Consider the following 25058-nt stretch of genomic DNA (forward strand, 5'->3'; position numbering starts at 1 on the left):
AAACATTGCTTAGCAACTTTCTCATCAATATGCACAGGACTGGAGCCTGCCTTGATAATATCTGACAGATGACAAAACACTGGCGGCCAACATCAGTCCTCAGAGGCTACAAACTGGCCTGATTTTCCGGATAGCCACAATGAATATGCATGAGATATAAAATATGCACCTCTCGTGCATATATAGTCACTGTGGCTATCCGGTAAATCAGGCCTGTTTTTGTGGCTCTTGAGGACCACAGTTGGTCACCCCTGTGACTGTTGGAGGAAGGCACCTCGACGCTGTAGGCTTACCTAACTGGCCTGTGTTTCAGGATATCCTTAATGAATATACAGGAGAGATCTGTCAACACAGAAGTCCTAGAGTATGCAAATCTCTCCTGCATATTCATTATGGAAATCCTGACCAGCAGGCCTTCAGGCTCCATGCAACCTATGGCTGCTCCTCACTCCTTCCTCTCACTGCCTGCATTTCAAATCAAAGCCAGTGGGTTCTGCTTGGATCACCGCCTTACAGACAGACAGTGCCTGCTTTTCCCCAAGGCAGCCTAGTGGAGATTAGTTTTTCATATTCAAAAACTACTCATGCAAGTGCCTCCCCTCTGACAAAGCCCCATGTCGGAATGGACTTCAAACATATGTAGGTAAAAGTGTCCCCAGAGTGAACCATGATCAGAGCTCGTTTACCCAAGGAAAAGGCTTGGATTATACTGCTCTCTGAATAGGGAGAGAAATGCAGCAGCTGCCCAGCCTCCTCAAAATGATGAGCAGCGCAGCATTCTGTGAAGGCTTTCCTAGGCTGGAGGCCTCTGCCTTCAGCAGGCTGGGGCTGCTTCCTGCGAGCTGCAGGTGTAGGACTCCAGAGAACAAACATTAGTCACCTTGGTGGGGAAGGGAGCAGACATCCCCTGCCTCCCTCTTTATTGCAGAAGAATATCGATATGCAAAGAGTACAGTTACAGAAATCAAAACTTTTTATTCATTTAATAAAGTTTTGCTCCTTCAGTCCAAAAGACAGTTTAGTAATTTTGCTAGCATTGGTTAATCTTCCTCCTTTTTTTTTTTTACAAGGAGATCGCACAGAAAAAAAAATACAAAGTGAAGAGCTGTTCAGACACACAGGCGCGCGGGGCAAAGGCCCCGTCTTCCCCCTTCAGAATGATCAGAGACTAGAATAAAAAGACACCACGAGGAGGCGGGAGGGTGGACCAGGCCTGCTTTGTGTTACACGGACACCCATGGTACAGATGCACGTGCGCTCTGTACAACATAAAGCTGCAACTCAAATCCACTCCCGCAACACAGCTTCTCTTATTCAATAATCTAGGTGGCTACATCTTTAACCCTTTCACTTATGTGCAGGAGAACAAGTTGCTATGCCAGCCTGTTGCCACCTCAAAGCTACAGGCAAACAGGAAGGTGTGGTTTTTTTCTTTTTTTTTTTTTTTTAAATGAGCTATGACCTATAGTAGATGCATCCCAGCTCTGCCTGTCCCTTAGCCTAGTTCTAGAAACAAAGTCCTGGTTTATACACAACTCACTTACCAGACTTTTCTCTCCTTACATTGCAAGTGACAGTAAATATCGGATGGTTACTGGAGCCACCTGGGCAGAGAAACAGAGCCCTCCGGTCAGCTGCCCTCAATTCTCCAGGCCCACGTTCTGTCTCTGTTTAATGAAAGCCATTCCATGGGTTCGGAAGTGAGTTTTTAGGTTCAGCTGATTATCAAAGGCCTTGCCACAGACCTTACAGGAGAGCTTGCCCTCGGGGGAGTCTCCATCCTGCAGCGTCCTGGGATCAGCTTCCTCCTCCTCCTCCTCATCCCCCGTTCCCTTCATTTTGTGGGTGATGAAGCGGTGCCGGCTGAGGGACCCGGGGGAGGTAAAGCAGAGGCCGCACTTGCGGCACTGGTGGGAGCTCTCGTCCGTGCGGTGCTGAGGGATGTGCTCCTGGAAGTCTGCCCAGCTGCTGCCGATGTAGCCGCACTTCCAGCAGCGGAAAGACGCCTTGCTGTTGTCAGCCTTGGGCGTTTTGGACGGTGGGGTGGTGCTGTCTGGCTCCTCGTTGCACGACTCGCCCTCCTCGCCAGACAGCTTCCGCTTCCGCTGGGGCACCTGAGGCCAAGACGTTTTGACATTAAACAATCATTTCTTTTAAAAAAATCGAGCAATGTAGTGTAGCAAAACAACTAATCTTAGCCCACTGGTTTAAGAAAGAAGGACCAAAGATTGCACACGGGAAACAACGCAGGTTTAAATAACTTATTTTTGAGTGTCAAATGTCAAAAAATGCATCTAGGAAAAAAGCAGGAAAATATGCATGCAATATGGGAAGATTTGTCATCTCTGGCACTATAGGATAGAAATCTAGTCTATGCTCTTTAATGTTTGTTGTGGGAACTTCTGCTCTCTACTTTCTACCTTCTAATTACCATTTTGTAAGATATGAGAGTTGATGACTTGGAACAAAAGACCCAGTTCCTGTTCATACCCCAGATCAGTCCAGACAAGTGGCTTTATGCATCCCTACCAGCAGATGGAGGCAGAGAACAAAAACTTTGAGGCACTGCTACCTAACCAAGAATGCCACCTGCAGTCCCTCAGTATTTCTCTGTCTCCAGCAGATGGTGGAAGTGTAAACCTGCAGTCTGTTAGTTAAAGTTAGTATGGAGTAGGGAAAAGAAGATCCGGAGCTCCCAGAGGTGTTAGGTACCTTTGTGGGCCATCCCTCTGGGTGAGCCCAGAAGCAGGAGAGTGTCCTTTCTGTCTTTCCTCTGAGGGACTGGGGACCTTTCAGGGTTTTCCCCTCCCCCCCTTCCTGCGGCTGTGTCTGCTCGGCATCGGGGGGAGGAGAGACTCGAGTGGCTCGTGCTGTCTGTTAGGCACCCAGACAGCGGCGAGGCTGCAGCGGCTTTATTTTTTCTCCCTCTGTTTATTTTTAGCCGCGAGCGCCATGCTGTCTCCCGCTGAGCCCAGGAAATCCTGTCAGACCGACAGGGGGAGGCGCTCTCGCCTCAACGCAGCCCTTCTCTGCCCGAGCTGTGTCCCTGGAGGTGACGGAGCCTCGACACAGACTTACAGGGGCAGATGCTGCACTCAGGCTGTAGGCCCTGTGCAGGAGGTGGTGGTGGGGGGGGGGGGGGTGCAGGCAAAGAGACTGCCTCCATTTTGGCTCCACCTGGCAGGAGCCCTGCCTTACACGAGGACAGCAGGGTCTCCCTTCCCCCTCTTTCTCCTGTGATTCAGGGATCAGAAGGCGGTGGAGATGTCAGCAAGCACAGGAAAACTACGGTGGATTTTCTGCATATTTTGTTTTCCTGATGCATGAGCTGGCGGCCAAGCAGCGAGCCTCTGTCAGTCCGGAGCGTTCTTAATAGGCCTCGGGCCGAGGCGCTTTTGGGTTTCCAGTGTGCCCTCGGTGATGTTTTTTACTGAGGGCGCTGATCCGCAAGTGGACCAGGACACTGGTCGGGGCATGGATCCAGAGGCTGGGCCACTGGGGTACCCGGATGCAGACAAGGTCCCTCTGGCAGAAGGGGGTGGCCCCTAGGGTGGTTGAGTTATTTCGCAAAGAGGAATTACGGCCTCTCATCCCTCAGGTTCTGGAAGAGCTGGGGATTAAAGCGGCGCAGGAGGACTCCGCCACAGAGGGGTAAATAAGGTGTTGGAGGGCCTGCGTGGACCACAGAGGACATTTTCCCTTGCCGAAGCAGGTGAAGAAGTTAATTGACAGAGTGTGGGATTTCCCGGAAGCCGGTTTGAAAGTGGCCGGGGCTATGGCCAGGTTGTACCCCCTGCCTGAGAGCATCTTTGAGATGTGGAAACTGCCGAAGGTGGATGCGGCGGTGTCGGCAGTGACAAGAAAAGACGACCATTCCTGTGGCAGGGTCGACTGCTTTGAAGGATGGCCAGAATCGGAAGCTGAAGAGGCTGTTTGAGGTCTCTGCGCCAGTCTTATGCAGAGGGCTTGTTTGTGCTGGGTGTGAACAGCACAGGAGACGGCCGGAGGTATCCCTGCGTGGCCAGGATGCTTGCACAGAAGCGGGTGTGGCTTATGGTGTGGATGCCCTCTATGATATCCTTCGCACGTCGGCTAGGAATATGGTGGTCGTGCGTAGGCTTCTGTGGCTATGCAATTGGTCGAAAGCCCAACTTGCTAATCTCCCTTTCAAGGGAGATTAGCAAGTTGGGCTGGGAAGCACTGGGAAAACTGCTTAGCATCTATCAACTCCCTACTCACCAACCTCCACCTTACACTCAACACTAACAAAACCGAACTCCTACTTATCTCCCCCCTCCTCCCCCTTAGCCAATGACCCCAATCTCAATATTACCACAGCCCATCCCTTCGTAAGGGATCTTGGAGTACTCCTCAATCAACAGCTAAGCATGAAAAACTATGTTAACTCCATAGTTAAAGAAGGCTTCTTTAAACTTAATGTCCTCAAAAAACTTAAGCCATTATTATACACCCAAGACTTCCGTACAGTGCTCCAAGCCACTATTTCTTCCAAATTGGACTACTGTAACACACTCTTCCTAGGGCTTCCCTACTCCACAATAAAACCGCTACAAATGTTACAAAACGCGGTTGCTAGGATCATCTCTAACACCCGTAAATCCGATCACATCACCCCTATCCTCAGAGACTACACTGGCTCCCCATCCCCTCCCAAATTCACTACAAAACCTTGACCATTGTACACAAATCCATATACGCTCACAACTCCAAATGGCTAGATATTCCATTTAACACCCACCACTCCTCCCTGCCCACTAGAACCGCCTACCAAGGCACCCTCTCTGTACCCCCACTCAAAATAGCCCACTTTTCTACCACACGCAACCAAGCCATCTCTATTGCTGGCCCTTCCCTCTGGAACACCCTGCCTTCAAACCTACGCCTAGAACCATGCACCTTCAAGTTCAAAAAGAAGTTAAAAACATGGTTATTCAAACAAGCCTATCCGGATTAACCTCCCCCCTCATCATGCCCCTACATAGATCCAACACACCTCTCTTCATCCCTCACCCCTCCATAATGATTGCACTTTTGAACTCTCACATAAGCAATCCCATCCTTTCCTTATATTAAGGACTCCCGTTGTTCCTTGCTACCAAGGACTCCCTGTTCACTAGTTGTTAAGTTACTTGTCTACTCTGCTCTTGTGTGACTCCCCCTCCCAGTTGTAACTCCCTGTTAACATGTAATTTCTATCTGCTGTTCAAATGTAAACCGGTATGATGTCCCCACTAATACCAGTATATAAAAGTCTTTAAATAAATAAATAATTAAGGGACAGTTATTGTTTGGAGAAGACCTGGAGAAGCTGATGAATCATCTGACAGACTAAGGGGAACAGGTGGCACTAAGATGACACTTCCGCCTCGCTCTTCCTTCTGTGAGATGAGGAGATTTGGTGCCAGCAGACGTTCAGTTCTTTGCAGAAGCAGGGTTCGGGACAGCAGCAGTCCTTTCGGGGGACCCATAGACCAGCCAGAGGGGGCTCCGCACAGGGGTCTGGAGGGGCAAAGCCCGCTGCTCCACTCCTTCCTCGAGGCTGTCTGAGGAAGGTGATCCCATTTTCACGAGTAGACCAGAATCACTTCGGATCAGTGGGTGCTGGAAGTAATAAGAGACGGCTGCACGTGAGAATTTTCTCGACCCCCCCCCCCCCCTCAGGGAGGCCTTCGTAGTGTCCAGTTATGCTTTGCCAGGCAAGCGAGTGGTGGTGCGGGACACTCTGCTGCAGTGATTGGAAGCCATTTTACCAGTGCCACATGAGGAGCGCGGGCAGGGAAGGTATTCCGTGTACTTCGTGGTTCCCAAGGAGGAGGTCTCGTTTCGGCCCATTCTCGATCTGCAAAGAATTAGTGTGGCATTGCAGGTCCTGCATTTTTGGATGGAGACGTTGTGGACAGCGATTGCGCGGTGTGCAAGGGAGAGTTCCTGGCCTCTCTCAAGGCATATCTCCACATTTCCGTCAGGGTGGAATATCAGAGGTTTCTGTGATTCACTGTGCTAGGACAGCATTTTCAGTTTCGAGCTCTGCCCTTTGGACTAGCTATGGCACCAAGGACGTTCATGAAGGTCATGATAGTAGTGGCAGCGGCCCTAAGAAGAGAGGGGATACTGATCGATCCTGATCTCAACGATTGGCTCATTCAGGCAAAGTTGGAAAAGGAGTCCTTCACCTCCATTTGGCGAGTGACAGAGTGCCTGGAGTCCCTAAGCTGGCTGATAAACTGGGCGAAGTCAGCAGATCCTGTCTCAGTCCTTGGATTATCTGGGAGCACACTTGGACACCGTTACAAAGGGTCTCTCTCACCCTGGAAAGGATTCTCAAGTCGCAGTCGCAAGTGGTTTGGCTGAGGGACCTGCCGGTCTCCAAGGTCTGGGATTATTCGCAGGTCCATGGCTTCTACGTTGGATCTGATACCATGGGCTTTTGGGCATATGCGTCCATTACAGAAGGCTCTCCCCTGTCCCGTTGGAAGCCAATGTCAGAAGTTTCAAATGCCATTGCCGCTTCAGGAGGAAGCCAGGTCCAGTCTCTTGTGGTGGCTATCGCGGTACAGTTTGGAGAAGGGCGTGGATATAGAGGTTCTGGACTGAATGGCAGTGACCACGGATGCCAGTCTCAGCGGTTGGGGGCGGTATGTCAAGGTTCGGTGGCCCAAGGACAGTGGTTCCCGGTGGAAGCGTCTTGGTCAATCAACCGTCTGGAGACAAGGGTGGTTCAGAGGGCGCTCTTGTTCTTTCTCCCTTGGATTCATTGATGGGCAGTACGTGTGTTCTCGGACAATGCAACGACTGTGGCCTATATCAATTGGCAAGGCAGAATGAAGAGTCGTCTGGTAGCTCAGGAAATTCAGGAGCTCTTTGCCTGGGCGGAGCTTTATCTAGCAGCTCTCGTAGCAGGTGTGGACAATGTGCAGGCAGATTATCTCAGCAGGCAGCAAGTGGACCCAGGAGAGTTGACGTTGGCGGCGGCCTTTGCGCTTCTTCGGCACAGGTGGGGTGAGCCCCAGTTTGATCTCATGGCAACAAGGAAGAATGCCAAGGCCACCAAGTTTTTCAGCTGCTGAATGGATTTCAGCTGCACAGTTCAGCCATGGCCAGAGAGGCTCTTGCTCTGGGTCTTTCCTCAGTGGCCGCTGGTAGGTCAATTGTTACATCGCATCGAGCAGCATCACAGACGTGTGATCCTCGTAGCTCCAGCGGGACCGTGGCATCCATGGTTTGTGGATCTGGTGCAGCTAGCAGTAGATGGGCCTGTTTGGGTGGGCCATCTGAAAGGGCTGCTGCGTCAGGGACCCATCTTGGCAGAGCGCTTCTGTCTAGCAGCTTGACTTTTGAAAGACGATGTTTCTGGTTGAAGGGGTAGTCTGAGCCGGTAATTTCCACTCTTTTTCATGCTAGAAGACCCTCTACTTCTTTGGCATATAATCAGGGTTTGGAGAGTGTTTGAGGCCTGTGGGGTGTCCATGACTCTGATCCCTTGCAGGCACATGTGGCCCAGCTGTTGGCTTTTTTTTTGCAGGAGGGTCTGTCGAAAGGTTTGGCCTATAATTCTCTCCATGTCCAGGTTACAGCCTTGAGTTGTTTCAGAGGAAGGTTGCAGGGAAGACCTATAGCTTTGCATATGGATGTAGTGCGTTTTTTGAAGGGAGCAAAGCATTTGTGTACTCCAGTCCTTAGAGTTTGCCCGTCCTAGAATCTTAATTTGGTTCTGCGGGTACTGTGTGGTCCTCCTTTCGAACCATTGCATAGAGCTTCCTTGAAGTATCTTCCTCTGAAGGCAGTTTTTCTGGTGGCCATTTGCTCAGTGAGACGGATTTCTGAACTCCAAGCCTCATCGTGCAGGGAGCTCTATTTGCGGATTTCTGATGATGGGATCTCGTTGCGGGAGGTTCCTTCCTTTATGCCCAAGGTGGTGTCAGCTTTTCATCTTAGTCAGATAGTGGAGTTGCCGGGGTTCCCTCCTCTGATGCCCGATTCTCCCCATACGAAGGAACTTCATCTTTTGGAAATGTGTAGGGTTCTCCTAATATATCTCAAGGTGACTAATGGTTTTCGGACCTCAGACCACCTTTTTGTGTTATTCAGTGGAACAAGGAAGGGTGGCAAGGTGACTAAGAGTCTGATTGCTCGCTGGTTGAAGGAGGCGATTGTTTCGGTCTATATTTGTAAAGGTTGGCCGATCCCAGAGGGATTGCAAGTGCAGTCCACTAGGGCACAGGCAGCCTCCTGGGCAGAGTGTCAGTTGGTGTCGCCACAGGAAATTTGTCCTCTTTGCACACTTTCACTAAATATTATCAGTTGGATGTCAGGGCCTCAGAGGAGGGCACCTCTGGGGAAAGTGTGATGCGTGCAGGGCTGTACTTGGACCGGTGCTTTTCAATATATATATATATATATATATATATATATATATATATATATATATATATATATATATATAAATGATCTGGAAAGGAATACGACCAGTAAGGTTATCAAATTTGTGGATGATACAAAATTATTCAGAGTAGTTAAATCACAAGTGGACTGTGATACATTACAGGAGGACTTTGCAAGACTGGAAGATTGGGCATCCAAATGGCAGATGAAATTTAATGTGGACAAGTGCAAGGTGTTGCATATAGGGAAAAATAACCCTTGCTGTAGTTTCACGATGTTAGGTTCCATATTAGGAGCTACCACCCAGGAAAGAGATCTAGGCATCATAGTGGATAATACTTTAAAATCGTCGGCTCAGTGTGCTGCAGCAGTCAAAAAAGCAAACAGAATGTTAGGAATTATTAGGAAGGGAATGGTTAATAAAACGGAAAATGTCATAATGCCTCTATATCGCTCCATGGTGAGACCGCACCTTGAATACTGTATACAATTCTGGTCGCCACATCTCAAAAAAGATATAGTTGCGATGGAGAAGGTACAGAGAAGGGCAACCAAAATGATAAAGGGGATGGAACAGCTCCCCTATGAGGAAAGGCTGAAGAGGTTAGGGCTGTTCAGCTTGGAGAAGAGACGGCTGAGGGGGCCTGATAGAGGCCTTTAAGATCATGAGAGGGCTTGAACGAGTAGATGTGAATCGGTTATTTACACTTTCGAATAATAGAAGGACTAGGGGGCATTCCATGCAAGTAGCACATTTAACACTAATCAGAGAAAATTCTTTTTCACTCAATGCACAATAAAGCTCTGGAATTTGTTGCCAGAGGATGTGGCTAGTGCAGTTGGGTTCAAAAAAGGTTTGGATAAGTTCTTGGAGGAGAAGTCCATTAACGGCTATTAATCAAGTTTACTTAGGGAATGGCCACTGCTATTAATTGCATCAGTAGCATGGGATCTTCTTGGTGTTTGGATAATTGCCAGGTTCTTGTGGCCTGGTTTGGCCTCTGTTGGAAACAGGATGCTGGGCTTGATGGACCCTTGGTCTGACCCAGCATGGCAATTTCTTATGTTCAGGATCCCACCCTCCCTGTCGACAGGGACTGGACTGAGCTGGGGTATGAACAGGAAAGGAAAATTGGTTCGTACCTGCTAATTTTCGTTTCTGGAATACCACAGCTCAGTCCAGACTTTTGGCCCATTCTGATTGTATTTCGAAAGACCTCTCCTGATTCTGGATGCTGTTGGTGATGCAGAGTTTAAATTTGTTCTGCAGAAGGTAATTGTATATAGTTCTCGATGTTTTGAGATTTAAGATTCTTTTTCTTGACCTTAGTTCAGGGGTCAGTTTGTTTGGGAGTTCCGACTTGTTCCCCAGCTCTGTTAGAGGAAGAGATCCTGGTGGTTTGGAGTTACACATCTTGGCTTGGGTACAGGTCAATACTGAGGGACTGCAGGTAGCACTCTTGATTATGTAGCAGTGCCTTTAAAGTTTTATTCTCTGCCTCTATCTGCTGGTAGGGATGCAAAACTCATTTGTCTGGACTGATCTGTGGTATTCCAGGAACGAAAATTAGCAGATAAGAACCAGTTTTCCTATCACAGTTTGATTTTACATGAAGCTAAAATGAGTGAAGGGTAGGGGACAGGGAAAAATAAGCAGTTAGAAATGGCTTTATACAATTGTATAGTTATCCTTAAGAATGGTTGCTTGTATTAATAGCATTTTCTAATATAGCATGTTACATTTTGTATGATGCCAATAAAGTCTGGAAAAAAAAAATCAAGCAATGTTCACACACGAATAATCCTTTCCTACTCTCTAAAAGAAAACAAAGGTACATTCACCACATTTACAGGTGTGCAAGAACTATTAAAGTAATCGCACATGGATTAGCAGCCAAATAAAATGCAGAGACAGCAAAGCATTCCACTCCTGAGATGAGAATCCGTGACATCTCAGGGTGTAGATTTCAAACTGCAGGGGGTGGAGATCTGTGGTTACTGAAACCAGACAGGTGTAATGATTCTGAGCTGCTGTCCTATTCTACATGTCAAAGAAACGCTACAGTTTGCGGCATATCCTTCACTCCTGGGGAGCCCTGAACTGTACCTGTGCACCTGCCGACCCTCCGTTCCTGGTGACCAGGATCTCCTCACTCCTGATCTGGTCGGGGACCTTGATCCCGTGCCGCACCTGAATGTGCTTCTCTAGGATCAGACGACTGCTGAAGGTGCACTTACCCTCCGTGCAGTATCTGAAACATGGAAAAGAGAGGCAGGACGTGAGATTGCAGACCCATGGCACATCACAATGACATTCACTTAAGTCTTGCAGTGAATAACCAAATACTATTCAGCTGGGATCTCACCTCAAATAAGTCCCACAGAAATTTCTCACATACCTACTGCCCTAAAAGGCAAGAGAAAGATACAGCTGTAACACACCCCACCCCTCTGTGTGCATACTTGCAGGGGTAGACACGTTTAATGCCCTCATGGTTCACACGCACGTGTCTTCGTAGGCTGGGGGCTGAGCAAAAGGAGCGTTCACAGAGACGGCATGGGAACTTCTTCACAGACTGCAAAACACATAAGGTTTGGAGCAATTGCATGCGTTACAGCAAAGCAGGAGATCCACTCACCCCATATAAATACCACCATGTAACCCCTTCCCCACACTGCTGCCCCCCCCCCCCCCCCCCCAAAAAAAATACCAACCTGTAACCCTTTCCCACCATCCAACTCCAGGTAATCCCCCTCTCACCCGCAGACCTCCCACAATTATCACCATGTAACCCTCTCCACTTTGCTGACCCCACACAAATACCACTGCGAAACTCCACCAGCAACCAACTAGCCTCTCCCTGCTGACCCCATACAAATACCACTGCGAAACTCCACCAGCTCCCAACTAGCTTCTCCCTGCTGACCCCATACAAATACCACTGCGAAACTCCACCAGCTCCCAACTAGCCTCTCCCTGCTGACCCCATACAAATACCACTGCGAAACTCCACCAGCTCCCAACTAGCCTCTCCCTGCTGACCCCACACAAATACCACTGCGAAACTCCACCAGCTCCCAACTAGCCTCTCCCTGCTGACCCCACACAAATACCACTGCAAAACTCCACCAGCTCCCAACTAGCCTCTCCCTGCTGACCCCATACAAATACCACTGCGAAACTCCACCAGCTCCCAACTAGCCTCTCCCTGCTGACCCCATACAAATACCACTGCGAAACTCCACCAGCTCCCAACTAGCCTCTCCCTGCTGACCCCACACAAACACCACTGTGTTACCCCTCTCCTCCCACCCATGCCTCCTACACAACTTCCCAGCCTGAGCGCCTGCCGGTTTCCGGTCACCTTGCCGTGTTCTTTCTTCATATGCGTGACATACTCGTCACGTTCGGGGAACCAGGAGTGGCAGATGCCGCACTTCCAGCAGTTGCTCCTCAGTCTTTTCCCTCCCACCTTCCGCTGGGCTCCACTTTTCCCCTTCTTTGGTGGCTCTGGGGAACTGGGAGGGTCTTCTGAGGAGGAGGAAGACGAGGACTCTTCTTCCTCAGATGCCTTTGAAACGGGGTTCTCTGTTGGCTCCTCCTTGGGAGTCAAGAGGTCAGGCTGCTTGGGAGCCTCCTCCTTGTCCTGGGCTGAGCTGTGGGTACTCTGAAAGAGAAGGGACAGGGCTACCATAAAAGCCATCCTGAGCTTCCTAACCTGCTCCACTTACTGTCCCCCCCCACCCACCTTCAAATGCTCCAGCATGGTGCGCTTCTGGGCAAAGAGCAGGGGGCAGGTGGGGCACTTGAAGACGCTGACCCGCTGGCTGATCAGGTGCTGGTCGAAATGCGAGGAGAGCAGAGGCTTGTGGGTGAACACGGTGTCGCACATGGCACATTTGTAGATCATTCTGAAAAGCACAAACCAGACAGGGCCCAATGCAGCTTAACCCCATACTGGAAACAACGCCCATTTCAACCTGATTTTAAAGATGCCTCGGACACAAACAGGGAGCACCTGGAAAGTTCCTGGGCTCTGCATTCACAACTAGCCTCTCCTAAGTACCTGGTCTGGTCAGCACAGAGATGGTCCTGGGCCACAGGCTCCTTCCAGACCCCTGCAATCATGGGCTCGGGATCAGGCCCCAAGAGGTCAACCCCTGAGCAATGGGCCATGACTTCCCTTGGCCCAGCAGAGTCGGGGATGGAAAGGGACCTTCCACATGGCAGGGCTGTGCTATTTGGCCGGCCCTCGTCCCTTCCTTTGTATCAGAACACTATCAGGATTATCCTTCAAACTAGAGGCAAAGAAAGCAGCCAGGAATCCCATGGGGGCAGACGAGGACTGCTAGTTACTGAACACTCACTTGGACTGCTGGTTACTGAAGCCAGGGTGCTGGGTGTACACATGACCATGAGCGCTGGGTGCAGATTTGAAAGCCATGGGGCAGATGGGGCATTTGTGGAATACTTCACAGTGTGAATTCTGGATGTGGGATTTGATAGAATTCACCCCGCCGAATACAACGGCACAACTTGGACACCTGGGACAAAAGAGGTGGTGAGGAAGAATGGGGAGAAGAAAATACAGATTACAACCGGTAAGACAGCAGCCATAGGCAGAAGCCAGCAACAGAAAATCAGCAACCAGAGTTTATGAGCAAACATCATTCTCTCCCTGCAGCCCCTTCGTATCAGGACGCTGTCCCCCTCCCTCCCCCGCTCACCTTAACCTTCCTGCCGCCCTCTCAGGGTCTACCTACCACTCCTGGGGGAGCTTTACCTACAGTTGCACCTAGAATCTCCTGTTAACAGATCTCAGACGGCGACGAGGTCCATTCACAGCACCCGCCGCTCCTGAGCTCAGAATCCAACTGAAAATTCCCTTTCCCTCCAAGGTGTGTGCCCTTTGGGCCACAGCAGCAGCAGTCTCCTCTCCGACCGGGCCAGACGGTTACCTGTATCCCACCCTCCTGGAGAAGTGCAGGCAGGCTTCTTTCAGGTGACTCTGGAAGTTGGCCATGCGGAAGATGCCGCCACATTCCGGGCAGACATGAGGCGGGCGGTGCTTGTGCATCCGATGGTGGGCGTTAAAGCTGCAGCGATTGGGCATCATCATGGGGCACAGGGTACACACCTGGAGGGCAAAAGCAAAAAAAAAAAAGACAAAACGCAGAGCCAATGGGACAATAAAATCATCACGTGCACCTTTTTGCCCACAGACATGCCACCATTTGCCTTGCCTTCCTAGCTCCTGTCCTGGCTGATTCTGCACCCACACAAACACAAGTCCTCCCCCTGCCGTGCACACATGGACAAGCAGGGGACACTTGTGGAGAGGATGTGGGGTGCCCCCCAGTGTGGTGTACATTGTAATAAAGGGGGGTCCCACATGGAAGGTAATCAGCTTACAAACCCATTGGGTACAAATCAAGGGAGTACCAGTGCTGTCCTTTCTGGCAGTGACTGGACACACACGATCGTCAGGAGTGCCCAAGAATAGTTAGCGTAAAGTGGCCAAGGAATACCAAGTCACTTCTCAAGCCAATCAAAGGTACGAAACCCCCCCCGCCCCCACCCCCAAAAGTAGAGCTATACCACAAGGTGGCCTAGGTCTAATACCTCCTTTCCAAATTCATGCAAGCTCGTTTTAAAGCTGCTCGGGGCAAGCCAGGGAGGAGGTCAGGGCATGCAGTGACCAGCAAAGGCCAAGGGGGGGGGCGAGACGCGCAGGCTGCGGGCAGTGGGATGGGCATCCTGCTGATAAACCCCCGCTGCTCGCCTCCGAGCAGGGCCTGGATTCTCTACCTACTGTGCTCGCAACTGTTCCCGTGGCTCCCACCAGCTGGAAGTGTGCCGCCAGCCCAGCCTTGTTCTTGCACTGCTCCTTGCACTCCTGGCAGCGGAAGGTGGAGAAAGTGGCCTGCTCGCAGCCACTGCTCAGTGGCAAGACGGCAGCGTCTTGTCCCCCGTTGGCGACGGCCACAGCCTCTGGAGCTGGGGCGGCCATCTTCCCGGGGGGCAAGGTCGCCACGGAGACCAAAGGAGTGATGTCCGGCGGGCCAATCATCTGATCCAGGGCGATGGGCCTCATGACCAAGTGGGAGCACTGCATGACCAGGCCTTTGTCCTTGTGCTCACGGGCGTGGAGCAGCAGGCTGCACTTGTTGAAGAAGACCAGCCTTTTGGTGCAGTGGTTGCAGGTCACCTCGATGCGCATGCTGCGCCGGTCGTAGTGCCGGACCAGGCTCTTCTCCAGCGAGAAGGCGTCGCCGCACTCCAGGCAGCGGTAACCAAAGAGCGGGAGGCTGAGGCAGGACTCCAGCGGGGGGCTCAGGTTGGGCTTGTACGTCGGCAAGAGGTTCTTACTGTTGAGGATTTTGTTGAAAGCCTCCACCAGATTGGACTGGGTCCGGGAGATAACCGTCCCCGCGACGGCTGGCAGCGGCTTCTGGGCTGGCACCATAACCACGGTGGCGCTGCCCTTGGGGCTGGCTATCGTGGTGCTGGTGGTGGTGGTGTTGGTCGCCGCCTGGGTCACGATGCTCACGTTCGTTCTGCCAACCGCCTTCGGAAGAGGCTGCGGCACCAGACTGATGATGCTCTTGGCCACCACCTGGCTAGCTGGCAACACCACAGCCTTCTGCTGAGCCACGCTGGCAGCCATCAGCATGGCACTGCTAGCGTTCTGGATGGTTGACACAGGCAGGATGGTTCCCTTGATTTTTGCTCCGTTGCCCAGTTGAAGGCTGACAATCTGTGGCCCTTCCACCTTGGGGACACTCGACAGGTCAAGCTTCTTTTTCGGCACTGGCACGGTGCCCTCTTCCTGTTTCACCGCGGTGGTCTCACTGGCAGCTTCCGGAGGATTGGCCTCTGAGGTCGGTTTGGAGGCCCCTGGATCGGAATCCGATGAAACCCTGGTCACAGTCCTCGTAATGCTGCCAGACGTGGTCTTGATGGTTTTAATCCGGACTTTGAGCGGTCGGGAGGAGGTGGAGGACGGGGAGCCGGTCTCATCCTCTTCCTCGCCCTCACTGGATATGCTGACTGGGCTATCCAAGGGCTCCTCTTTCACCGGGCCAGCGAGACCCTCCTTGGGGGAGGCAGGAGCTTTCAGGCATGCTGCAGGCTGGAATCTGGAACTGGGGCTCGAAGGAGAGCATTTCACTTTCACTTCAGGAAGGCTGGCGGGACCAGGATCCAGGCCAGGCCAAGGCGGCCCTGGAGAACGAGCCGGAGAAAACGGAGCTGGGACGGGCTTCCCACAGCCTTTTGGGCTCTCCCTAGGAGTCAGAGCTGTGCCCACCGGGCTGCCCCCGGCCTCTGCGTCCCTAGCCTCCACATCGCCTATTTTCTGCAGGGAAGAGCCCAGCAGCAGCGCGTCCCCATCCAGGTCATCCTGCGAGATCCCCGGAGAGGGGGGCCCCTTGCTCTCTTCAGCTGAATCCGAGTCCACAGACTGCGGGGGAGACAGAGAAAATGCCGCAGGAGGTGATGCTACAAGTTGAGACTTCTCCTTGGGCTTACATTCGCTTGGCTGATCCATCAGAAGGGCTGCAGGGTCTTCAGCACTGAAGTGGGGGTAGGTGTCCAAGGGTTTGCTGCCTTTCTCCTTTAGGTGCCAGCTTTCTCTGCTGAGAGCCGGTGCCGAGGCTTCTGTGGGCCGAGCGCTGGGGGTTTTCGCTGCGTCGCCCCCACTGAAGCCGTTCTGGAGGAGGCGGCTCCCCATAGCATGGCCGTCTGCCTCGTGCTGCTCGGGGCAGACGGTGTGTTTCACAATGACACTGACGGTGGTGATGTCAGCGTGCGGGAGGGCATGGTCCGACGCGCCGACCTCCCCGGGGGGCTGTTTCACGTGCCCATCGGTCTCCTCGTGGCCTGGGTGCATGGCCTCGTTTGCATCTATGTCGGGAATGTCAAAGGCTGCCAAAAGATCCTCAAAGTCAGGGGTCTTCATATCACCCATGGTGGATGGGACCGTCAAACCTTTTGAAAGAAACAAAACAAAAAAAAAAGACAAGAGCTGAGTGACAGTCCCTCCAGCTGCAACCGTCCAGAGAGAAGAGACTGAATAGCAGGCCCTGCTGGCACAGCAAGACTGCAGAGCTCTGCTACCCCAGCTTGCGGTCTCTACTGGCAACAGCTGATCATTACAACTGGCAGGAGAGTTTCATCTGGTATTCTACCTACAGCAGGCTTACGGCTTTGTGCAAAGTAGGAGAGGAAGACCAAAACGATCAGACCCGAGATCCAGCCCCACATCCCCTCCCTGGCAATTTCTGAGCTCAGATTATGCCCCACTCCCAAACCCAGGCAACCGGACTATTCACAGAAAGCTCGACGCTAGAAAACTGAGCAGAGGTAAAGGAGAAACATACAAGGATGTCAGTATCAAGCAAGTACCCATATTACGTCTGGCGAGAAAGAGATGCAGAGACCAGGAAAGATACCACCAGCCAGATTATAAAGACCTTCTGAGCACACTTTCATGTGCTTCTGGGTATATTAAGCATTACGTACTAAGAGCACTGGCAGGAAATATGAGAGACTGAGATCGCACCCAACATCCCCTAGCCCAAGAGTGTGGGGTTCATTCCTGTAATGCTCTGCGCAAGACAATCCCTTTTGGAGAGACTGCCCTGCGACAGAATTCAGCAACACAGTAACTGTTCCAATTGCAAGGCTATCTCCCAGCTGCCGCTCCTAGGAGCTCGCTCCCTCCCTATCAAAAGTCTGGCTGTGTTTTCTACCATCCTAGGCAGACGACTAGAGAACATGCCAAGCTGAATCCACCACCCAGCCACCCCCATGGTTTTACCAGCAAGCACTGGGAGGCTTTTGCTCGAACATCTGGCCTTGCTGGACATTACTCGGCAAGCAGCAACACGCCGGCGCCAATCCGGCTGACTCCCCCCCCCCCCCCCAAGGCCTGCACTATTGCTAGGCTAAACTTCCCTTTCTCTGCCCTTATCACCTCTCCCCTCGCAGGGGCCGTGAAGTGGGACTGCTTTGCAATGCTGCAGCCTCCCAACTCTGCTCCTTCCCCGTCATAGAAGCCGACAGCAGATAAGGACAGAAAGCCTCTTCTCGGTTTCTCTCCTGGCGCAGTGCCGCAGACATCAGCTGACCTCTGGCTTTCCTCTCCCGTCTTCCTCTGTGCTTATCCCAGGGTTTTTGGGTTGTTTTTTTTTTGTTTTTTTTTTCCAATTCTATAACCATTCACAGTCCTCTCCTTGAAGGAAATATTTCTGATGTTGCTCCGGAGCCTACCTCCTTTGGAGCCTGAGGCTGTGGGCCTCCTGCTCTAGAGTTTGAAAGGCGTGCAGCAGGCACAAGAAGCAAATATCTGAATGTCCCTAGCCCGGCTGTCTCTCCTCCCCATTCCCCTTTCCTCACCTCATAAGGCTCTGGGTGCAGACCCTGCACCATTTTGGCTGCCTTGCTCGGTCAGGATATGCACACCAAGCCCTCTCCAGCGAGGACAGCCGGGTACCCTGGCAATCACTGAAACAGAAGGGCATCACCTAACAAAGGAAGGAATGCAGCCAGTAAAATCCCACCTCGGGCAGGCAGGCAGGCGGGTTTCTGTTTACCTGAGAGGACAGAGAGGGGAAAAAAAAAAAAAAAAAACCAACCCTGCCCCTCCCCCACGGCCATGATTCACAGATTCAGGTCAGGCTGCCAACATTAACCCTTCCCTGCCCAAGTGAGGTCAAAACCTCTTCTCCAAACCATGGCTCCGGGAGGAAGCACATCCTGGATTTCTGGTGCCAACTCCAAGAAGGAAGTGGAACTCCCCAAAGCCAGTCACGAGGCTACTGGGCTGGGCCAAGAAAGCACGTCTCAGCCGTGGGAAGAGCGCAAGGCCTTCTGTCTGTAAGCAGCTGCCCTGAGCCCCGCTGGGGGCTTCAGTCCTGCCTCTCTCCACCCCCGGGGGCCATCTTGTTCCTCCTTCCAGCGGAGCGTTTCTGCTTTCAGCTGGGAACACCCGGGCTTAGCACAGGCGGCAGCAGCAGCACAAGCCCCTTCTAAACGGGAAGAGGCCATCGCACTTTCAGAACTGAAAGTCCCTTGATAATCAGGCAAGCAGGCTGCTCTGGAGGCCCTGGACACTGCATAGCAACTTCTGAATATTGTGAGCCAGCCAGGCCCAGGGAGATAAAAGAGCTGTATCCAAGGTCACACAGGCAGCATTCCAGCCCCCAATCCCTCCTCCTGCCATTCCCAGATCCCCCCTTTGCAAGTGTCCTTTTCTCTCTTCACCACTTGTTCCCCCTAGGCCTTGTCTGCCCCTCCCCCCAGCACTGCCTTTGTTCCTTATCTGTGCAGCAGACTGTACTGGTCAGAGCCAGGCTCTTCCTCTTCCCTCCCTCCCTTTTCCAGTGCTAAACCTTACCCCCCCCCCTCCACTTTCCTTTCCCTGGTGTGCATGCTCAGCCCGGTTTCTGTTCGGTACCTCCTCGCCCTGCCACCTCTCCGGGTCCCCAGGAGCGCTTGCAGATCTCCACGCTGTCTGTGCGACTGGAGCCCTATTGACACGGACAGAAGCAGGGGGCCACCAAACTCCTAACTCTGGACACGACTGCAGACAGAAACCAAAAAAAAACCTGGCCAGAGAGCACTGCCCCTGCCAAACCTCGCTACCAAGAATCAGAGCGGGGGGTGAAAGCAGAACCTGTGCAAATGTGCTGAAGGGGAAGCGGAAGAACCAGTCTCTGAGAGCAGGAAGACGCATCACTTCTGGCCCGGATAAAAGTCCAACCAGAACTGGGCTGAAAGGAGGCCGGGGCCTGCTGTAATCTCTGCTGTCCTAGGTTCAGTGCGGCAGCATTCTACAAAGAATCCAGCCATCCCCAGCTCTCCTGGGCTGTAAACACCATCCATCTACTGAGGCCTGTGCCCAGAACTTCCTGCTTTGTGGCTCCACAGCTAACCAAGCGGCTCCACGCCCCAGTGCAGCCAGCACCACCTCTGCATTAGCTCAGCATGCAGGGCTAGCCAGCGAGTAGCTTCTCAGGTTACACATGCATGGGAACAATGTAGAGTGGAGGCAAGAGAGAGGCCGGTGCCCTCCGGGGAAGCCATCCTCATCCCCCCAGAGGCCACCAGTGAAGAGAGACACACACCCTGCCACCTGCCTTCTCCCATGTCAGCGACTACACTGCACTAAACAGGGAGCACTTTCAGTTAACTTCTAAATCTCCATTCCCCATACGGACACACGGACTTCAGCTTTCCTTTGTTATAGCCTAAGCACTGCAGCAAATCACAGGCCCTACAGGTACATCTGGAACAATAACGAAGAAAAGGCCGAGCAATCTCCAACACAAAGTTCCAGGTCAATAAACCAGAAGCTGAGCATACCCTAACACCAGGGACAGGCAATTCCAGGTTTTCAGGAGAGCCACAAGATCCAGCTGCATACCAGGGAGACGGTGCATGCCTATTCATTCTGGATACCCTGAAAACCAGGCCTGTTTATGGCTCTTGAGGACTGGAGTTGGCTAACCCTGCCCTAGACGTACCTACTTTGGCTCGAGACTAAGTGCATCTGGGAGTTTTAAACTGGCCACAGACACACAACAAGAAACATCTATTTCCGAAGTGATATGCAAAATCGAACACCGATATATAAAAATTAATAAATAAAAATAAAATAAATTTCTTTATTTAAAATCCCTTTCTTGTCCGCATATTTTCAATAGTTTGTAGGGCATTACAAACACACATACTCTAAACATAGTAACAAAGCAGTTCAAGCCAATAAAATAGTTCAAACAAAAACAGCATTCATGTAACAGCCTGCCACAAGTCACATACTTCCTGCTTATGCTGTTCCGTACCCTCAAAAGCTGATGTAAATAAATGGGTCTTTAAGGCTTTTTTGAAAGCTCTGCTACATGATATCAGGTGTAACTGCTTAGCAAGAGAGCTCCCTGATTCTGGTGCTGCCACCGGAAAAGCTCTCCCCCGAGCGGTGGTATTTTGCTAGAAGGGACTTCTAGGAGGTTAGGTCTATCAATTCGCAATACAGAGCTGAACCATGAGATAGAGTCACTCTGAAGATGTTTATGAACCAGTGGGACTATCTTATATTGAATTGGAAGCATCATTGTAAGGACGAGCACATGGATGGTATACATTCTCGCAAGCAAACTGGCAGCTGAGTTCTGGGCAATCTGAAGTGATCTTATTGCATTGGCTGGAAAGCTGATTAATACGGCATTACAGTAATCTATGCCGGTCAAGATTAGTGCTCGTAGTTTAATAAAGGCTTCAGATGTTTTACCTTACGTAACTTGAAAAAAAGAGTTTTTACTAATATTGTTTATGTATGGTTTCTTTGTTGCTTATAACCCCTAAGAAACTGCTGCATAAATACAAACCCCCAGTAAAAGTACTATTACAATTATCTGATGGCATCAGCCAACCAATGCTCTTATATGGGAGTGAGGTCTGGGGCCTATCATTAGAAGTGGAGGAGAAGCCTAGTGGTTACGGCAGTGAGCTGCAAACCAGGGTGCAAATCCCTCTACACTCCTTCGGGCTGATGCACAGTTAACTCGCGATTGGACGCACGTCCATATCCCCCCCCCCCCCCCCGATGCAAAACGGGGTTGGCACGTCCAAAACACATGCCCTATCATGTGCGTAGGTAATAGTGCTATTATCGATTTCCCCTCCATGCAAAAAAAAAAAAAAAAAAGCAGAAATACTGTTTTTCTGAACTTCCTCCAACTTAATATCGTGGCGATATTAAGTAAAAGGAAAAAAATAAAGCTAGAAATGTCCCCCGGAAAAAAAAAAAAAGGGGTGCCGGCGGTCAGGTTAGGAAAAGGGACGCTCAATTAACGAGCTCAATTAACGAGCTTTCATTTTCCTAACCCATGGCTGTGCACAGGTTAGGAAAAGAGACGCTCTAAAATTGAGCATGCGTTTTCCTGTGTGGCTGACAGCCATCTCTCCTGGGCGCCCGCTGCCGAGGCGGTACTAGGGGGTGAGCAATTTCCCCATGCGCCTCCTTTTTACCGCGGCAGCCCATCTGTACGTAGCACTGGGTGCCCCGGAAAGGAAGCAGGCGCTCAATCCGAGGTGCCCCTTTTAAACGTGTAGACATTGCATCGGTCCGCTTGTGACCTTGGGCAAATCACCTCACCTTCCATTGCCTCAGGTACAAAATTAGCGCCCCATTCACCAAAGGTTTTCTCCTATTTTGTGTCTAATGGAAAAGTGCTTAGTAGACAGGGTCCTTCGATTGTAAGCCCTCTAGAGAAAGGGAAATACCTACAGTTCCTGAACATAATCCACTTTAAAAAGGGTCACAAAAAGCAGAAGAAATTCAAATTCTGAAGTCATCAATACCAGGATATCCCCCATCCCCTGCAACCCAAAGCCTAGGGGTTCAGATGGGATCCAACATCTCTATGGTAGTGAGAGCTTCCACCAGATTAGGCAACTGTGCAACTCTCCCAATCAGCACAATCTCGCATCAGCTCTCCGAGCACTAATCACCTGCTAACGGTATCTCTCTGCCTTCCTTCAACAATACAAGTCATGCACAACATGGCAGCCACAATTCTGGTAAGAGCCAAACCCTGTACAAATTGCACTGGCCACCAACTTGAAAGCAGGATCAAATTCTTTCACTTTCCAATGTGTGAAGAGTTAGGCCCCGGAGTATCTTTCCTGTTTCCATGTCTTCTACACCCCTGCGATCCTCACAGAAGACCCTTCTTCCCACCCCTGACCTCCGCCAAACTGAGGGCCTTCAGCTCCTATGCTCCCAAGATTTCAAATGCGGTTCCACTACTCATCCTCCTGCTGCCACTTTCTGAAAGAAAGCAAAGGCTTTCCCGGGCTTTACCCATTAGGCAGTTGCATTTCTCCCTACTCTTGGACTCTATGCAGCTGCAATGGCACAAATGTTAGATAGTTCTTTTCATCATTATATTGTTACCTTTGATTTTAGTTGTAAGCCCTGGAAAAGCAGACTATCATTTCTTTCTAAAAGTAACAGCAACAAACTCCCTCTGCTACAAGGCACCCTGTGATGCAGCATATAATTCTGCAAAAGAACACACTCAGCACCTATGTACAGAATCTATCGTACCTAAATCTGAACACAACCCAGCCTACGAAAAGACAGCAAAGCAAATACTGTACTGTTCCCTACACCAGTTCGCCTCCTACTGGGAGGCACAAATGGCAAAACTGATCAAGCTGGACAGCTACAGATGCCTGTACAGAAAATACAGCCATCAGAATAGCTCACCTCCATCACAAACGCAAAAACAGCCAGATCCTCACCAAAAACAGGATAAGTGATCAAAGACTAGAAAGATACAGGCAAAAACCAAGCTGGAAATCCCAAGAAGTCAGACTCGACAATGCAAAACTGGAGAAACAGAAACGCATGTCCTTCTGTGCTGTGCAAAACACAGATCCGAGCTGAAGAGAACCCAAGACTTCCCTCCAAAGAATGAGCAGGAAAACAACTTTATAATCCGGAGGGAAAGAGGAGAAACAGCAGTGAGGTATCCTGCCCCCAGGCCAGAAATGTAACCTGACCAGGAACAATTTGAACCTGCACCAAAATCTGAGATGTGCCCCTGTAACTTTATTATTTCTTCTCTTTCCTTCCTTTTTATGTTAATCATTCTGTACCTAACGTCCTGCCAATAAAGTGATCTGAATCTGACTGTTGGCAGCCCTAGTCAGGGACATCCTAGCCTCCATGCAAAGCATCTGTTATTCAGGCTTCAAGTCATTTGTCAGAAACCAAACCAGTTCTCATGACAATAAACCCCCACTCCCTTGAAAAAAAAACCCCACTGAATCGGACACTTCATGATCCAGTAGCCACCATCTGAGATGCAGCACCAACTACAGCAGCTCGACCCAGGGTCCCATGTACCTAATCCCGCTCCCCACAAAACTCAGCATCTCAGGGCAGGATCACAAGTACCTAATCCCCACCTCAGTGCAGGGTCCGTCCCGGGTAACTAATCCCTCTACCCAACACACCTCAGTGCTGGGTTACGGGTACCTAATCCCCACCAAAATGCAAGGTCCCAGGTACCTAATCCCCCCCTTCCCTCACACCTCAGTGCAAGGTCCCGGGTTCCTACTTCCATCAACTCAGTGCAGGGTCCCGGGTACCTAATCCCCGCCCTGCACAACTCGGTGGATAGTCAATCCCATCTCCTCAACAAGTGCATGTGCCCGGGTACCTCCCCAACACATCTAGGTGCAGTGATCCAGGTACCTCATGCCCCCCCATCCCACTGAGGGGCCCGGGTAGCTCATCCCTCTCACATCCCCAAGCGGAACATCAGGTCTCTGAGGCTTCCAAAATTCCCCCTGAGGGTCACAAATACCAGACCCCCCCATCCAAATTCCACCCTGACGTTACAGGAATCTAACCCCTCCCCCCTTTGCAGTGCCCTACAGCCCCTCCGCCGCCCCCGTTGCCCCGGTTACCTGCGGGTCGCCTTCCTCTTGGGCCCCGCCGCTACCCCCGCTCGGGTTTCCGGGTCACGTGCCCCGCACCGCCTTCCGGGGGCAGGCCTCCGCTCCTCTCGCGATAGAGCCGGGTTTTCCCTCCTCCTCTATCCCCGCCCGGCCTCCCCCATCACGGCGCTCGCTCCGCTTCTCCTCGCGCCAGCGGCCGCCACCAGCGCCCCGCCTCATCCCCTCCCGTCGAGCCATTGGCTGAGTCGACTGTCCGTAGGCACCTAGCCCCGCCTCTTCCTGCCACTTCTTCTCTCCCCATTGGATGCTGCATGTGTCGGCCATAGCAAGACAACGGAGCCTGACCTCTTCTCGTTCTGAAAATGACGTCGGTAAACGTGCCCCGCCCCTGAGCCTGGACCGGCGGCTGATTGGTGATTTTTTACCCGATAATTGAGGTTAACTTCTATTGGGCACGTAGTACTTTAAGGAACAATGACGTAATTTCTCCAAAGGCGGTGCTCGCCCAATCCTGCATGCTGATTGGCTCACTTTATAAGACCCTCCCCCAGCTCCGTACGTTCTCGTGCTTTGATAAGTGGAAGATTTGTTTCTGACTGACGTTCTTAAAGGGCTGGTTTGCTATAATGAAAGCGTCCGGGCTGCATTTACCCCTTGTGTTGCAGATGCATAAACAAATGGTGGGCAAACTGCTTCCGTGTGAGCGTGCCTGGAGTGCGCTACTCTTGTCACTGTAGGGAGGGCATTTAAATTAAAAAAAACCAAAAAACACCACAGCTTGGACTTCAGAGGCACGATACCCCGTGCAGCATACAAGCGATTTCTACTAATCACGTGAGCGGGGGGTGCAGGCAAACGCCAACCACGTATCACTACCATAAGGGCTGCGGCTAACAGAACGTAGCTGAAAAGTCCACGTCTTTTCCTTACAGTACAAAGGTGGCACTTTGTATTATTATTTTTCGTTTGTTACCCTTTAAGTCTGAACATCCAGCAGGGCTAAGGCGAGAACCAGGCTGCTTCAGTCCTTGTTAGGGAATGAGAGAAGGGCAATCAAAATGATAAAAGGGATGGAACTGCTTCACTATGAAGCAAAGCTAAAGAGGTTAGGCCTGTTCAGCTTGGAGAACAGACCACTGTGGGAGGGGGCGTGAGCAGGGCTTAATGTGTGGAGGAACGG

General features: G+C 51.2%; 1 protein-coding gene across 4 annotated transcripts; it reads right to left on the reverse strand.

The window, feature by feature from the left end:
* Positions 1-960: 960 nt before the first annotated feature.
* On the reverse strand, positions 961-24093 carry ZNF687 (zinc finger protein 687). Of its 4 annotated transcripts, none has more exons than XM_029580696.1 (9): positions 23888-24093; positions 14217-16393; positions 13363-13541; positions 12772-12948; positions 12153-12315; positions 11769-12071; positions 10867-10979; positions 10511-10655; positions 961-2114 (listed from the first exon to the last, which is right to left on the reverse strand). In XM_029580696.1, the coding sequence occupies exons 2-9, from the start codon at positions 16371-16373 to the stop codon at positions 1641-1643; spliced, it is 3711 nt and encodes a 1236-aa protein (XP_029436556.1). In that variant the 5' UTR covers positions 16374-16393; positions 23888-24093; the 3' UTR covers positions 961-1640. The 4 variants fall into 4 exon arrangements, with proteins under 4 accessions (XP_029436556.1, XP_029436559.1, XP_029436557.1 ...); XM_029580699.1 differs by lacking the exon at positions 23888-24093 and adding an exon at positions 18864-18981; XM_029580697.1 differs by lacking the exon at positions 23888-24093 and adding an exon at positions 17804-18022.
* Positions 24094-25058: the final 965 nt, after the last annotated feature.

This window comes from Rhinatrema bivittatum, chromosome 16 (assembly GCF_901001135.1).
Source record: "Rhinatrema bivittatum chromosome 16, aRhiBiv1.1, whole genome shotgun sequence".
Lineage (NCBI taxonomy): Eukaryota > Metazoa > Chordata > Amphibia > Gymnophiona > Rhinatrematidae > Rhinatrema > Rhinatrema bivittatum.

What these genes read in the sequence shown, in the direction of transcription:
- ZNF687 (XM_029580696.1), bottom strand. Translation starts at nt 16,373, where the DNA reads ATGGGTGATATGAAGACCCCTGACTTTGAGGATCTTTTGGCAGCCTTT. An exon ending in CGGGAACAGTTGCGAGCACA is followed by an intron (nt 13,542 to 14,216) that starts GTAGGTAGAGAA and finishes TTTGCCCTCCAG; the next exon opens with GTGTGTACCCTGTGCCCCAT. An exon ending in TGAAGAAAGAACACGGCAAG is followed by an intron (nt 10,980 to 11,768) that starts GTGACCGGAAAC and finishes TGTGTTTTGCAG; the next exon opens with TCTGTGAAGAAGTTCCCATG.